Source organism: Sapajus apella, unplaced genomic scaffold (genome assembly GCF_009761245.1).
Source record: "Sapajus apella isolate SASKATOON/1434 unplaced genomic scaffold, GSC_monkey_1.0 scaffold49, whole genome shotgun sequence".
Lineage (NCBI taxonomy): Eukaryota > Metazoa > Chordata > Mammalia > Primates > Cebidae > Sapajus > Sapajus apella.
In genome coordinates this window covers 6690060-6706304 of record NW_022436989.1, presented here as the reverse complement: position 1 = coordinate 6706304, position 16245 = coordinate 6690060, and the positions used below count along the sequence as shown (strand labels likewise).

The 16245-nt window shown below is 37.8% G+C and overlaps 1 protein-coding gene across 3 annotated transcripts in view; it reads left to right on the top strand.

The window, feature by feature from the left end:
* The window catches only part of WDR64 (WD repeat domain 64), a 160511-nt gene that overhangs the window by 13958 nt on the left and 130308 nt on the right, over nt 1-16245 (top strand). For all 3 annotated transcript variants that reach the window (XM_032242228.1, XM_032242230.1, XM_032242229.1), the window contains exons 2-3: nt 2781-2911; nt 14641-14743. Coding sequence is in view for 1 of the 3 variants with exons in the window: in XM_032242230.1 (XP_032098121.1) it covers nt 2781-2911; nt 14641-14743 (234 nt within the window). In the remaining 2 variants the exon portion in view is untranslated. The remainder of the gene's footprint in view (nt 1-2780; nt 2912-14640; nt 14744-16245) is intronic.

Sequence of the window (16245 nt, the reverse complement as noted above, 5' to 3'; positions counted from 1 at the left end):
CAGCCTCCTGAGTAGCTGGGATTACAGGCACGCGCCACCATGCCCAGTTAATTTTTTTTTGTATTTTTAGTAGAGACAGGGTTTCACCATGTTGACCAGAATGGTCTCGATCTCTTGACCTCATGATCCACCCGCCTCGGCCTCCCAAAGTGCCCTCTTTTCTTTAAGCTACGACTGTATGCCTCTCCTTTGCTTCTCCGCTGAATTTCCCCACTGTATCACCATTTAACTTTAAATCTACTCAGGTCTGGCTTCTCTGACCGCTTTGCTGAAAATGCTTTAACCAAGGTATCTGATAACCTAATATACTTGCCAAATTCAATAAATTGTTTTCATTTTCCAGCCTACTTGGCCATTGCACTGCATTAACACTGTTAGCTGCCTCTGCTTCAAGAAACTTCCTTGTCCTGCATCTTCCTTCATATCATTCTTATTTTTTCCCAGCTCCGTTCTTTCTTTGCTTCTTTTTCTCCTTGAGCTTTGCTTACTGGTGTTCTATCCCAGTCTTAGAGCATAGCTACTGTCTAACTCGTTTCATAAGCCAGATATCTTGGTACAGGATAATCAAAAAATCCCTAATCAAAAAATGCCAGGCGACTTAAATGTAAGACTAAAATGCTCCAAAATTCAAAACTTTTTGAGAGCTGACATGAGATAATGACATACAAATATTTGCTTTCTGATGATTCAGTGCATACGAACTTTGTTTCATGTACAGAATTATTAAAACTGTTGTATAAAATTACCCCCAGGCTATATGTATAAGGTGTATATTAAGTGTAAATAAATTTTTTGTTTAAACTTGTGTCCTATTCCCAAAATAATCTCACTATATACAGTATATGCAAATATCCCAAAATCTGAAAAAAATCCATAATCTGAAATACTTCTAGTTCCAAGTATTTTAGATAATGGATACTCAGCCTCTGTAACCTTTCACCATGTCATGGTATCTATCTATTGGCTTATTACAACAGACTATTACTACAATAGTCTTCTTGCCGAGTTAATCGTTTCTCTATACTTCTGCCAAGAGTTTTTTATTTTAAAAAATTATTGATCTGCCATATTCCTGGTTTATTAGCTCACCTCTAAAATCATATATACTAACTTGGCATGCAAGGCCTTTCACAGCTTGCCTCAGCCCACCTTTTTAGTCTCAACTCCTGGCATTGCCCTTCATGACTCTTCTTCCCTAACACAAACTTCTTGGCATTTCCAAACATGTCATCCTCTTAATGACTCTGATTTTGCCCATGTTATTCCCCAATAAGGAGTGCTTTTTTTTTTGGTGCCTGCAAACTCTTGCTCATCTTTCAAGACCAAATCAAATATCACCTCTTTGTAAAAACTTCCAAACTTTCCCTAAGCAAAGGCATCCTTAGCATTGTTAATATAGCTTATTATCATCTTGAGGAATTTACCTGCTGCATTTAACCTGCTGAAGTTGATATTAATGTGTTCATTCATTCCTGCCCCTTCTCCTCCACCATTGGCCTGTGGTTGTTTTGAAGGTTTTCTGAACCTCAGGCTGGCACAGGGTCTGGTGTCCAGAAGGTACTCCTTCAATGTGTTCTAAATGCACAAGTTGACCTTGCTCTCATTAAGAAACTCACAATCACAAAGCCACATTACTTTTCTTTCTCTTTAGCTTTTAAGATTTGATGAAAACTACATACTGCTAGACAAGTTAACTTTTATGACAGAGTGGCCTAAGAAAGAGGGAGGAGAAGGGAGAAATGTAATCTTAACTTTTGTCAGGCTGTTAATACTGACTGGCACAAATTCATATGTATTAACAAATATTGGAAAATAAAGCCTACCTCTCACTATTACAATTAAGGAACTAAGAACTAGAGAGAATGTTTTTAATGGAACAAGGTATACCTCAAAAATGATATCAAGTAGATTGAAGGAATTTGTCCAAAAGTATTGCACTTAAATTTTGTGAATGACCTGGTGGAATTAAAATTATTCCAGGACAAGAAAGTCTCGTTATCCTCATCCAGTGATATTTACAGTGAAACTTGTATCTTGTACTGGTTGGTGTAAATAAATGTAAAACAGCTAAGTAACTGTTTAGTTGCCTCATAAGATTGCAGAAAATTTTCTCCCATTCTATAGGTTCTGTTCACTCTGATGATAGTTTCTTTTGCTGTACAGAAGCTCTTAAGTTTAATTAGATTAAATTTGTCAATTTTTGCTTCTCTTGCAATTGCTTTTGATATCTTCATCATGAAATCTTTGCCGGTGCCTCTGTCCTGAATGGTATTGCCTAGATTTTCTTCTAGGGTTGGGTCTTCCATTTAAGTCTTTAATCCATCTTGAGTTGATTTTTGTAAATAGTATAAGGAAGGGTTCCAGTTTCAATTTTCTGCATATGGCTAGCCAGTCCTCCCAGCACCATTTGTTAAATGGGAATCCTTTCCCCATTGCTTGCTTTTGTCAAGTTTATAGAAAACCAGATGGTTGCAGGTGGACAGTCTTACTTTTGGGATCTCTAGTCTGTTCGATTGGTCTTTGTGTGTGTTCTTGTACCAGTACCATGCTTTGGGCTACTCCAGTCTTGTAGTATGGTTTGAAGTCAGGTAGTGTGATGCCTCCAGCTTCATTCTTCTTTCTTAGTATTATGCAAAGACAAGGTCATTAAAATGCAGATGAATCTGGTTCTTATAGATTGAGATAAGAAAATAGAAGGTTAGGAAATTTAAAATGTAGCTGAAATACAAAAGGTAGTCCTTGGAATTTGATGAAAATGGACTGTACATTTTTCAATGCAGATGCAATTGATTATGACAAGTTTTATGCATCAGTGAAGGAGCTCTTTGGTCCAGATGTGAAGAATCAAGATGTGAAACGCTTTTACAGGAGACTATGCAACAACACGGATGCATCTGCAGACTGGTGTGAGGTAGTCTCATTTCATGTTCATAATATGAAATCGAAGTATTATTTTTCTAAGTTTGGAATAAATAATTAAAACAAAGTGTTACTCTCACAGGGGTTGAACCACAATGAGCATGTGTCATGTTTCAATACTTAACACCCATTAAGACTTGGTCACTGCCCACAAATGAAAGTGGGTAAAGTAGGTAGCTATTTAGCTGTGTTATTAATAAGTAACTCTTAAATACTTTCAGACCAAGCTGCCAGTTGGAAGAGCTATGCATGCCTTTACCAACAACCAAGATTTTAATGGTCTTCATTTCACTCTATATGAGATATTTCTTTTCAATGGGGTCAATGTACACAAATTATCAGTGCATCCAAATTATTAATATAAGGAAAGAGGCTACCATTGACTACCTGTTATGTTCCCTGAGTTGTTTTCTGATCAGTATGGTATTTGTTCTTAAAAAAATTGCACATATCCATACAGAGAATTAAATAATTTTTGTAAGTTATCTGGTTCTTTTTAAAAAAATCAATAGAGATAATAAACAAAAAAAGTAAGAATTCAAGGGATTTGAATACCACATTTTATAAGCCAATGGATATGTATAAGGAGAATTTAAACCCAAGACACAGAAAAAATGCATCTCTTTCAAATATATACGGAGCCATCACAAAATTGACCACATTAGGCTAAAAAGAAAATATTAATAAACCTGATATAATAAATTAAAAACCTAAAATAAAAGAAAGCCATATCCTCCATATCACCCAAATAAAAAAACAAATTAATTAATTTTGGGACAAAATGCAAACAAAAAAGTTTCTACTAAGCCCTTAAGGAATATATAATTTCCATGTTGTATGCATGTTTCTATAACATAGGAAAGCTGAAAAGCTATCCAATTCATTTTATGAAGCTAAAATAACACTGAACTGAACGTAGACAAAATGTCAGGGAACTATAAGCCAATATTACATAGAAATATAAATTCTAAACTCCTAAATAAAATGTTAACAAATTGAATCCAGCAGTGCATTACAAATTATTTCCAAGTGCAATTTACCCCAGCAAAGTGTGGTTCAATATTAGAAAAGCCAGAAACATACTTCATTTTAACAAGTCAGGGGAGAAAAACTAACATGCTAATCTCAATCCAAGGTCAGCAAACTAAGGCCTATGGGCCAAATCTGGATAAACAGTCACCATTGTTGTAAATGAAGTTTATGGGAACACAGCAATGCTCACTCATTTACAAATTGGCCATACTTGCTTACATGCTACAATAGAAGAATTGCTTAGTTTTGACAGAGGCTGAATGGCCGCAGGCCTAAAATATTTGCCACCTAGCTTGTTCCAAAAAATGTTTGCAGACTTCCAACCTTAAAGTAAAGTAAAATTAAATGTAGAAAAGTTGCCTAATAAAAATTCAATAGCTATCCTTGCTTTAAAAAGAAAAATAATCTTAGCAGAACAGAAATAATAGAAAATTCCATTAATTTGACAAAGGGAAATGACTGTATTAGTATTCTGTTGCTACTGTACTAAATTATCATACATTTAGCAATAGAAAGAAATACATTTCATAGTTTGCATGGATCAGGAGTCTGGGAGAGCTTCACTGATCCTCTGCTTAGGGTATCCTAAAGCTGCAGTCAAGGTGCTGGCAAGGCTAGGTTCTCATTTGGAAGCTCCGCTCGGGAAGAATCTGCTTCCAAGCTCATTCAGGTGGTTGGCAGAATTCAGTGCATTGCTCTTTTAAGTCTGAGGGCCTCAGCTTCTTGTTGACTGGAGGCTGGCGGCTTCCCTCTTTTCCTAGAAGCTGCCTGCAGCTCCCACCATGTGGCCCTCTATACTGGCAGTTCATAGCTTTGCATCTTCAAGGCCAGCAGAATTTTTCTCATTATAGTCTGATAAGAGGAAATTTTATATAATGAAAAATAATCATGGGTGAAACAGCTCATCATATTTGTCATATTCTCTTAGTTAGAAGTAAGTCATAGGTTCTACCATATTTAAGGGGTAGAGATTATATAAAAGTGCAACTTTGTGTGGGAGGGAAGAGGAGGTCATTTTAGAATAGGTCTACCATAGGGATTTACCAGAAACATATTTACGCAAGGATCATATTTAATGCTGAAATACTAGACACAATCCCATTAAAGTCAAGAACAAGAAAAGGATGCCTATTATTGCCTCTAATCTTCAACAATTTATTGGAGGTTGTAAGCAATGCAAAGATGTGGGGAAAGAGGAAACAATTGAATTGATATCTAATCAATTATTTAAAAATACAAAATTGTCATTATTTGTGGATATTCTACCAAGAATATCCAAGAGAATTATATGGCAAATTATTAGAACTGAGAGAGTTCAAAAAATATGTACGTGGAAGAATCAATAATTTCCACAAACACCAGAAGTAACTACCTCACTCTTTCACTAAAACGAACAAGAAAATAAAAAGATTCCATTCACAAGAGCAACAAACAGGAGAAAATATCATGGGATAGCTCTGTTGAAAACACTCAGCAGAAAAATAATTGAGAGGCTGTTTGTAAAGATACCAACTGTTCCCAAATTGACTTAAAGTTTAGTGTCACACTACTTGCCATTTCACAGTGAAACATGAAGACAAGGGGAAAGCTGGCCCTGACCCCTCTACCTTCTTTTGCCATTACTATCTCCATCTTACATCATGAGGGGCCATGTGCTCACCTATGGACACCACAGCCCACGTGTCTAAACTCTTCCATATCTTCACCTCCACAAACCACTATTCCTTGGCCACCCCTCAGAGCTAGTGATATACACAGCAACAGTGTGCAACCCATGCTCATATGGTGGATAAGAGGCTTCACGGGCCTTAAAAGTAGACTTGGCCCCTTTGGGGAGAGAATTCTGGGGTACAAGGAATCTAGGGCATGGTTTAAAAACATTGTTATGGACTCCTGGTAGACGAGGGCCCATTAACTTCCACAGAAAAAACTAGAGTGGGGCCCTCTAAAGCTGTGCTGTTCGACAAAGTAACTGCTAGCCACATGGGCTACTTACATTTAAATTAAGTTAGAAATTCAGCTCCTCAGTGGTACTAGTTTCATTCAAGTGCTCAATATTTGCATGTGGCTATTTGTATTATACAAGACAGATTACAGAATATTTCATCATTGCAGAAAGTTCAGTTGGACAGCGCTACTCTAAAGGCATAGGTCCCTTGGCCTGGATCTAAAAGCATCACTGCAAATGCAATCATGGCTTTTTTTTTATACAAATATACTAATTCAATACAGTAGAAGACATATATGTATTTAACAAGAGCTCTTAGTCACCCAAAGATTTTTAGAAATCAAATGAACAGTGAAACAGCTACTTTGCAGCCACACAGAAATGACTGTTTTTTCCCCTAAATCGTGTTAAGTGTGCAACATGAATGCATTGTTTTGTTTTTTTGTTCCAGGATCTAATCTCTATCACACTTTGTAAACCCTTTGGATAGTCTCCTATAGATTGATAACTTGAATACATGTCATTAAATAGATGTGATTTTGAGAATCACATTTTCTCACTCTTCTCTATTTTCTTATGAATATTTCTCACACTCTCAATGGTTTACGTGCATGAATACCTAATGCAATCATATTGGACCACTTAAAATGTGAAAATATGTGTCTCACAAGTGTTTCATGTCAGTATAAAAATTATACACATTTGGAAATTAGAAAAGTCTGTATGTATTATGTTACACACTTAGATTCAGAAAAGCAATGCTCTAAAGATATCCCATATATGCCAACAAATGAGACAAAGCACTCCGTGGTAAATCAATTTACATGGAATTCTACAGTAACTGAGAATTTGGTCTCTGAATGAAATACTATTCTAAAATAAATTAGATATATTTTTTGGTTTTACAGATGAGGAAATCAAACCTCATTCTCTCTGACATCTGCTCCTTCTCTTTCCCTTACTAGTTAGAACATCATAATCTTCCTTCATTTGTAAAAATATCTTCTTTTTTTCAAGCACCTTCTTTTCAGTTTCTCATTTAATCTTCACAATAGCCGCACAATGTAGATTATGGAGGATATGGTATTGAAATGATAAAGATGAGAAAAAACACAAAAAGGTTAATTGACTTATCTAAAGCTGCACAGAAAGTTTGTTTTCATCTTGGAGTTGAGATTTACGTCCCTCTTTATGTAGTAACTTCATGTGACATTATCCTGGGGCCAGGCTCGGTGTCTAATGCCTGTAATCTTAGCACTTTGAGAGGCCAAGGCAGGAGGATTGCTTGAGCCTAGGAGTATGAGACCAGGCTGAGCAACATGGTAAGACCCTGTCTGTATGAAGAAGGAAAAGGAGAAGGAGAAAGAAGAAGAGGAAGAGGAAGAGGATGAAGAAGAAAGAAGAAAGGAGGAAGAAGAAGAGGAGGAGGAGGAGGAAAAGAAGATTATAACATTATTCTGTTACATCATTTGGTTTCCTATAAATTATATGCAAGTTTAATAGGAAAATTCATGGCCAGCCTTTGGCACACTGTATGTGTATAAAGAATCACCTGAGGTTTAAAAAAAATGGGGCAGGAAGTTTCTTCTTTTATTGTCCTGTCATTTTTCTCACAAGCTATTTGTGTCAGTGCTCCTAAGAGGCATGAAATATTTTAAGCCATGTGACCTAACCTTTCTGGGCTTCAGATCCGTCATCTATAAAATGAAAACTCAGTGCTAGGAGACTAACTTCATTTCAGCATGGATTACCTAGGTGTTTTCTTAATCAGTTAATATTAATTGTATCAGGTAATAAAAACAAGATTTATTCTTTTAAACCCAGGCACAGACATACAAATCTTATTCCAAATACACATCCCTTTGTGGTAGCAATGCCACAGAAAATGGCACTTTCTTTTTCAAGACTTTTTTATGCAAGGGCACTTGGAAAATTTGAAATTCGTAGAATAATGACATCTTATAACTCACCTAAACATTATCTAGACCTGCTCCTTCAATTTATATTGAAACAATTTAATGTAAATAGATCAAAAGAAATATGACTGCCTTAAGTTTCTAAAGCTAGTTAATGGGAGAGTCTGGTGCAGACACAGTCTACATTTCTTACAATGCCATTTTAGCCTGGGTGTCCACTGAGCAACTTATAAACACATTTTTTAGGAGCATACTACAAATTAATCCAAAGAAGAGGCATACAACACCATATGGGATGCCTATAATTGTGTTCCCTCCCAAAAGTGAATTTAAAATGAATTATTATGAATCTAAAATTATATTTGCTAACTTCAAAAATGTTAAAAGAATGTTCCAGAATAGGTTAAAAAATAAGTTGCAGGCAGGTTTTTATTTTCTTCTATTGGCTTTTTATTTTCTCCATATGTTCTACAATGAACATATGCTCCTTATATAATCAGATAAAAATGAAGTTAAAAAATGAATCACTTAAAGCCTGGAGCAAGACTTTTAAATAGCATAGTTAAAATAAAATTAACACTCTAATAGTCATAATATATTATATATATATATATATATATATATATATATATATATATGTGATAAAATACTCAAATCTTGTCACAGGCACAATTACTACACTGAGACTGAAAAGGTTGAAAGAGAAATTTGAGATCCTAGAGGGTGTGGCTCATCACAGGAGAAAGGGATACTTTTTGGTCTTTAACAACATTATTTGCTTGAAACATTTTCTTTCGAAATGTAAAACTTTTACTGTTGCTTCTGAAGGAGTTTATCTGGTATATCTACATTTTTCTGAAAAAATCTAGTAATTTGATATTTTTAGTATCCTTTGGAAGTTATTTTTTGGTGAGCATTGTAATATTGTGTTATTTACAAGTGAAAATAACAAAATTTATTATTTTCATGAGAGCATATGTCCACATTCTGCCATCTCTCTACATGTAGATGTGATGATAAAATATATGCATGATAAAATGCATAGCTGATGTGTTGTTTGGGTAAGTAACAAGAGTGCTTAGTGGGCAGTTTTAAATTAGCAAGGAGGTTACTTGAATTCTGTTTCCTGTACTGTCTCTGGAAAGATTAGGAATTGTAATTACTCAAATGTTCACATTGATTAAGCTAGTACCTGGCACTTGGTGCATTCTAAGTACTTGCTAATCTTTCTCATTACTGAGTAATCTAATCATACACTTCCTCATTTAATCCTTATAACAGGGCATAACATGGGAATTATTACTGATTATCCTTATTTTACACATGGGAAAGACTCAAGTACAGAGAAATTAAGAAACTTGCTTGAGGTCATGTTACTAGTAGACAGTGCAACCAAGATTTGGACCCATGACCAATTCCTAAAGCACTTTATACTGCCTTGCATAGGACATTGCTCCTGAATTTCCTCTCACATCTGTTCTTAGACACTTGATACCTTGGCACTATCTCCACGAAAATTAAAGTTAAATGACTGTCTGTAAACTGCACTTTAAGTATGGGTATCATTGATCTATGAGACATAATTTCAAATTAGATGACAGCATATATGGTGTAGAGTTCTCCCACCTCTGATAAACATTGGAATTCATTAATGTAGAAACAAAGAATCATCATCACCATTATCATTACACATCTGAAAATTATTATTTCACACTATTCTCTGAGGTTAAATTTGCTGCCAACATTTATCAATTGTCTACTTTGCATAAGTAATTTAAATTGTACCAAGTTGTGTTTCTAAAACAAGAGTGTGATTGGTGGAATTCTGAAGGTGTCCCTCTCCCCCAAGATTCCTGTCTCCCGTTTATTCCATCAAACATGAACATAGGCACTGCTGGAAAGGAGCTATGCAGATGGAATTAAGGTACTAATCTGTAGGAATTCACTCAGGCTGCTGGCAAAAATATTAAGGGAAAAATAGTAGAGAAAGTTACAGAATAGTTTCAAACCCTTTTGAAAGACCTAAAGTTTTTTTCATATTTTCAGTAGAAGTTTTGGCTGAAGGCAGCCTAAATCCCCTTTGGGTTTAGTTAATAAGTAAAGCAAATAGCTAGGGTATGTGGGGGAGTTTACTTAACTGACTTGTTTACTCATGTGGTCTTAAAACGAAACTTTGAGCCCGTTGGCCCTCATGATGGGAGGTTAACCAGAGTTATTATCAACTAATGGTGTTTACTTTGGGCATCAGAACCTGGCCTTTAATCTTTCTCTACAAGTGTGTTGACTTAAAGCCTCTGTTATTAAATCTATACTGAATAAATGGTGAAGAGGTGAGCTAGTGAGTGTCATGTAGCTGCAATCTCTCTCTGTGAGAGGCTCATGACCTCTCAGCCCACTTGTTCACTGTATTCTGTGTGTGAGTGCATTTTTTCATCCATTGTGCAGCTGCGGTCTGTGGGACGGACACTGGCAGGTGGTGACCCCAACATGATGGCCAACATGGGGTGACCCCAACACTAATCACTTAACCTTTAAATGAGAAAATCATCCTGGAGTATCTAGGTGGGTCCAAACTAATCAGATGAGCCCTTAGAAACGGAAGAGGAAGATGGAAGAGAGATTCCAAGCACGAGGAGCACTTGAAGCTCCATTGTTCTTGCTGAGATGTAGGGGCCCATGTTCTAGGACTGGATAGAGACCTCCTGGAGCTAACGGCAGCACCAGCTGACAGCCAGCCCAGAGCAGGGCTTCAGACCAACAATCCCAATGCACTTGGAAGTAGATTCTTTCCTCAAAGTCTCCAGCAAAGAATACATCTCTACTGACACCCTTATTTGAGGAAATTAAGAACAGTACTGGACTTCTGACCTACTGAACTAATAGCCAATGAGCTGAAACCATTGTTGTTTTAAATTTCTACTGTTGTGGTCATTTGTTTTGGCAACTGTCGAAAACCAATTCATAGAGGAAAGTGTCAAAGTTCAATAAGAGTATGCCTGCTGTTACAACCAACAGAAAACAAAATGTCAGGAGGTGTAGCCCTTGGAAGCTAGAGAAGACAAAAGCAAAAATAGGAGAACTATTGCTATATTACCTGTAACTGACTTTGAAAGGCGTTTTGTATTTTTATTTTTAAGATGGGAGAGATTTGCATGTGTCTGAATGCTGAAAGGAAAAGTCAGTAATTAGAAAGATGTTGAAGATTCTGAGGGAGGTAAAAGAAGACAGCCTCTGAAGAGATTAAAGGGAATGGGATGCAGACAACAGGTGGAGGGATTAGCACTGGGAAAAGAGAAACATATCTTCCTTTAAAAGGGAAGGAAGGAGGAAAGGAAGGGAGGGAGGGAGGGAGAAGGGAATGAAGGAAGGCTTCAGAACTAGGTTGGTTTGGAGCTACAACGGCGAGAAGCTGAGGAAGCTCTTGTCTGGTGGCTTCTGTTATCATCTGAAGCAGGAGGCGAGGTCAGCAGCTGAGTGACAAGGAGGTAGAGTCATATGTTTGATGAGAGCAGAAGAGTTTGACATTCTTTCTTTTGACAATTGAAGATTTCACTTAGGGAAACATGGGATGATGGCTGAGTGGCACCAAAGCCCCAAAAGGTTGGAGCTCGAGAATGATTGATGGCCCCATCCGTGGGGCTGGGAGACTTTCTCTATGGAGTGATCACTCACAGTAGTGTGGGTGCAAGGAATAAAGGACATTCCACCCAGTAGTGGTGTTTCTTGCCTGGTCAATGCAGTGGTGTGAAGGGATGGAGGATCGTGGAAATGTATGATTGAGGTGACAGACCACCAATTCTAAACTGGGTAAGAAAGGAAGCAGGAACCACAGGGAAATGACAGGTTAGGAGGGAATTTCCCTCTCAGGGCCTGACTGTCTGTAGAAGTCATATAACTTTCCCGGCAAAGTTTCATACACAATCAGTTTATCGAAGTGCCCACCTGACTAAACTTATCAGAAAAAAAACCTTGTCCATAAATGGACTGATGGTTTTAAAATACTATGCTTAAAGACAGCCTACTGTTCTCATTAGTGGCTGTGGTCTAGATATAACTTATCATTTATTTTTCTCTCTCCCGTGAGGCCTTCTCAATGTAGGCTTTCCAATGATAACAATAGTTAATGTTTTAAAAGGATTACTATATGCCAGGCATGGTGCAAAATGCTCATTTTGACATGACATAAGGATATACATCAAGATATACATAATGATATATATTATGTCATTTAAACCTCAATAAAACAAACAAAAACAAAATTCAGAAGGCTGTTCTTTTCTTCTACTGATGAGGAAGTTAAAACTTCAGAAGGTGAAGGTATTTTTTCAAGTATCAATTCATTGTACAGTCTGAACCCTGACACTGGACCATCTGACTCAACAGCTTTGAGTAAAGGGGTGTAAAGAGTTCAAATGCCGCCGGGCGCGGTAGCTCAAGCCTGTAATCCCAGCACTTTGGGAGGCCGAGGCGGGTGAATCACGAGGTCAAGAGCTCGAGACCATCCTGGTCAACATGGTGAAACCCCGTCTCTACTAAAAATACAAAAAAAAAAAAAATCAGCTGGGCGTGGTGGCGCATGCCTGTAATCCCAGCTACTCAGGAGGCTGAGGCAGGAGAATTGCCTGAACCCAGGAGGCGGAGGTTGCGGTGAGCCGAGATCGCGCCATTGCACTCCAGCCTGGGTAACAAGAGTGAAACTCCGTCTCAAAAAAAAAAAAAAAAAAGAGTTCAAATGCCATAAAGGGGTGTTAAGAGTTCAAATGATACAGGCTAAGGTACAGATAGATACATGATTGTTACCTGAATATTGAATCAATAAATGATGCCAAACATTGCAGTAACAAAACCTTACTGTCCACTCCAACACAGCTCTATTAATTTTCCTTTTATTTTCTCCATCCTTCAGAGGGAATTAGATATCTAACCTAGAGTTTTTGTACCCATAAAAAATGAGTGGTGATTTCTGAGGAGATAATAAGCTAAGCTTTTATTGAGTGCTAATTTTGCTGGTGGGAAAATACAAGAAAGTCTCCATGAGCCCGATTTTCCCACAGAATGGAATCTAACTGTGGAGAATAATTGCGATAATCGTATGTTGGGAGGTTTGAGCATGGGGACTATAAATGAAGAAGTGGTAACATTTGTGAAACACCTGATGACGGGACACATATTAAAATATTAATAAAATGTTAAGCCATCATCTAACATCTAAATAAATATTGTTAAAACAAACTGGCATATTGCTGCTTTTGATTTAGTTCCAATCCAGTTATTTAGTCACTGGTTCCTTTAAACTCAATGATCTCTCATGAAAAGCTTCTTAGAAATGCAGATTCTCAGACCCCACCCCAGACCTACTAAAGCCAAATTTGCATTTTAACAAGATTCCTGTGTGGTTAGTATGCACATTGATATTTCAAAAAAACTCCTCAGTTCATTTCGTGCATTCAACGTTATGAGAAATACTGATATACTAATTATATGACGTTAATTATAAGCATTTTACTAATTAAAAATGTAAATACGTAATTATTTTTAAGTTCTCTCACTAATTTATAAGAATTTTATTTCTGTTGGTTAATTAATAAGACAATTGAAGAATAGCTATCTTATTTTCTTCATTTTTCAGAGTTATATAATTTGACAGTTTACAAATAAGAGCTCTTCTTCTTCAGGATTTTTTTTTCATAGTAATTTATACTCATGCCATGCCTAGAGAGTAGGATTTGGAAACTTAAATAAAGAAATTCTTAAATTCCCACCAACAGGCATTAAACCCCCCCCCAACAAGGATTAAAAAAAAAAAAAAAATCTAGTCCTGAAAAATCCGTGGAAAATGGTTAAGATAGTCATCTGAGAGTGGCCAAACTCAGTGTCAAAGTTCTCAGCTGGGGCCCTGCATGTTGAAGACTGATTTGATTTGCAAATAAGCACCAGCTCTGAATAGACCTATCAGTCTGAGCGTCAGTTCTATTGAAAAGAAGAATCCGTAACTATTCAGAAATCATGCATTATCAGTGTACGGTTTGTTGAGTATATTAAACCAGGGGTCCCCAGCCCCATCAGTTCCATGCCTGTTAGGAACTGGGCCACACAGCAGGAGGTGATCAATGGGTGAGTGAGGATCACTGCCTAAGCTCTGCCTCCTCTCAGATTAGCAGTGGCATTGATTCTCACAAAAGTGTGAACCCTGTTGTGAACTGTGCATATGAGGGATCTAAGATTGTGTGCTCCTTATGAAAATATAATGCCTGATGATCTGAGGTGGAACAGTTTCATCCTGAAACCATCCCCCACCCTGCTGCATGGGAAAAGTGTCTTCTGGCTGGGTGCTGTGGCTCACCTATAATCCCAGAACTTTGGGAGGTCAGGGTGAGTGGATCACAAGGTCAGGAGTTCAAGACCAGCCTGGCCAATAAGATGAAACCCCGTTTCCAATAAAAATACAAAAAAATAGGCCAGGCTCAGTGGCAAGCACCTGTAATCCCAGCTACTCGGGAGGCTGAGGCAGAATTGCTTGAACCTGGGAAGTGGAGATTGCGGTGAGCCGAGGTCACACCATTGCACTCCAGACTAGGTGGCAGAGCAAGACTAGTCTCAAAAAAAAAAAAAAAAGTGAAGTGTCCCGTGAAACTGGTGCCTGGTATCAAAAAGGTTGGGGACTGCTGTATTAAACTGTCTCCTGGTATAGGGAATCCCCTGACATTCATAAAACAAGGTGTTGGCTGTTAATCCAAATTAGACTTTAAATTCAGCCAACATGAAATCTGTTACTCTATAGCCTGAGACATGGTGCATATTTACATGTGCTGTTTGGGATTTCAGATCTTCGGATACTTCTCCTCTGAAGAAGATCCTATTGCTTCCCAGCTGGATGAAGAAAATTTGGTTTTCTTTGTGTCTAGAAAACAGCGAATTTTAATTTCAGGTGACATTTTAATTTTCCCTTCCAAATTAGTATGAGTTTTAATATTTTTCTTAAGAATAAATATTGGGACTATGTGTTTCCATAGAAAATTCCATAGAATTTTCATTTTATGTATTTGTTCCTTACTTTATCACTGGGTGTGGGGGGTGGTGAGAGTTTCATATGCAGTATCAGAAGAAACTCTACTACTGTTGAAATGGAAATGTAATTACTTTGAAGGACACGAAGTAGGGAATGTGATGGCAGAACATTCACATTTTCATGAAAAGGTTCAGACTTCCTGTTAAACCCCTCTACAGTGACATCACAATAATGCCTGCTCCAGTAAAAGGAGTCACGTTGCTTTTAAAGTATTCTTAAAATTAGGTGAGTTTTCACTCAATGTGACTCTTCCTCTCACTCTCATCTACCTGCGATTATCTTAAAGAAGTTTCACCTGACGTCCCTTGAGAGTTTGAGACAGTTATGGAGGGTGTTGTTCCAGTTTGGGAATGCTCCAATGTATATGTTCTTCATTTTCAACTTTGAGCCTGGGACCCAGGAACTCCCATCCCTCTCCCCTCTTAACACCTTGGGTTTTCTTCTCCTTCCCTCCGTGGTGGGAGGAGGTCAGGAAGAAGAAAGACAAACCTTCAAACCTACTCCTGTCTTCCAGCATTTCATCCCATATTCTGAGATGAAGGTCACCTCTGATGTTTCTTAAAAAAGTACCTCGAAGCTGGGCATGGTGGCTTATGCCTGTAATCCTGGCACCTTGGGAGGCTGAAGTGAGTGGATCACCTGAGGTCAGTAGTTCAAGACCAGCCTGGCCAACATGGTGAAACCCTGTCTCTACTAAAAATACAAAAATTAGCCAGCCATGGTGGCATATACCTGTAGTCTCAGCTACTCAGGAGGCTAAGGCAGTAGAATCGCTTGAACCCCGGAGGTGGAGGTTGCAGTGAGCTGAGATGGTGCCACTGCACTCCAGCCTGGCGAGAGAGCAAGACTCTATCTCAAACAAAGCTCCTGAAATGTTTTGTGAGCCAAACCTACCTTCATCCTTGACTCTTCCTTAGCCCAACCACATACCTCAACAGAGCCTGCCCTCTGGCCATGGGAACTAGCATAAAAAACAAAACAAAACAAACAGACGCAAAAGGGCTGTCTCTGCTGCCGCCACACTGAGCTAAGGAGGGGCCCAGGAGCAGGGGTTGCTGGCAGCCCATGTTAGAGCTTTGAAAGTATTTTTCTTTTCCTTCTTTCTTTCTCTCCTTCCTTCCTTCCTTCCTTCCTTCCTTCCTTCCTTCCTTCCTTCCTTCCTTCCTTCCTTCCTTCCTTCCTTCCTTCCTTCCTTCCTTCCTTCCTTTCTTTCTTTCTTTCTTTCTTTCTTTCTTTCTTTCTTTCTTTCTTTTCTTTCTTTCTTTCTTTCTTTCTTCTTTCTTTCTTTTTCTTTTCTTTCTTTCTCTTTCTTTCTTTCTTTTCTTTCTCTCTTTCCTTCCTTCCTTCCTTCCTTCCTTCCT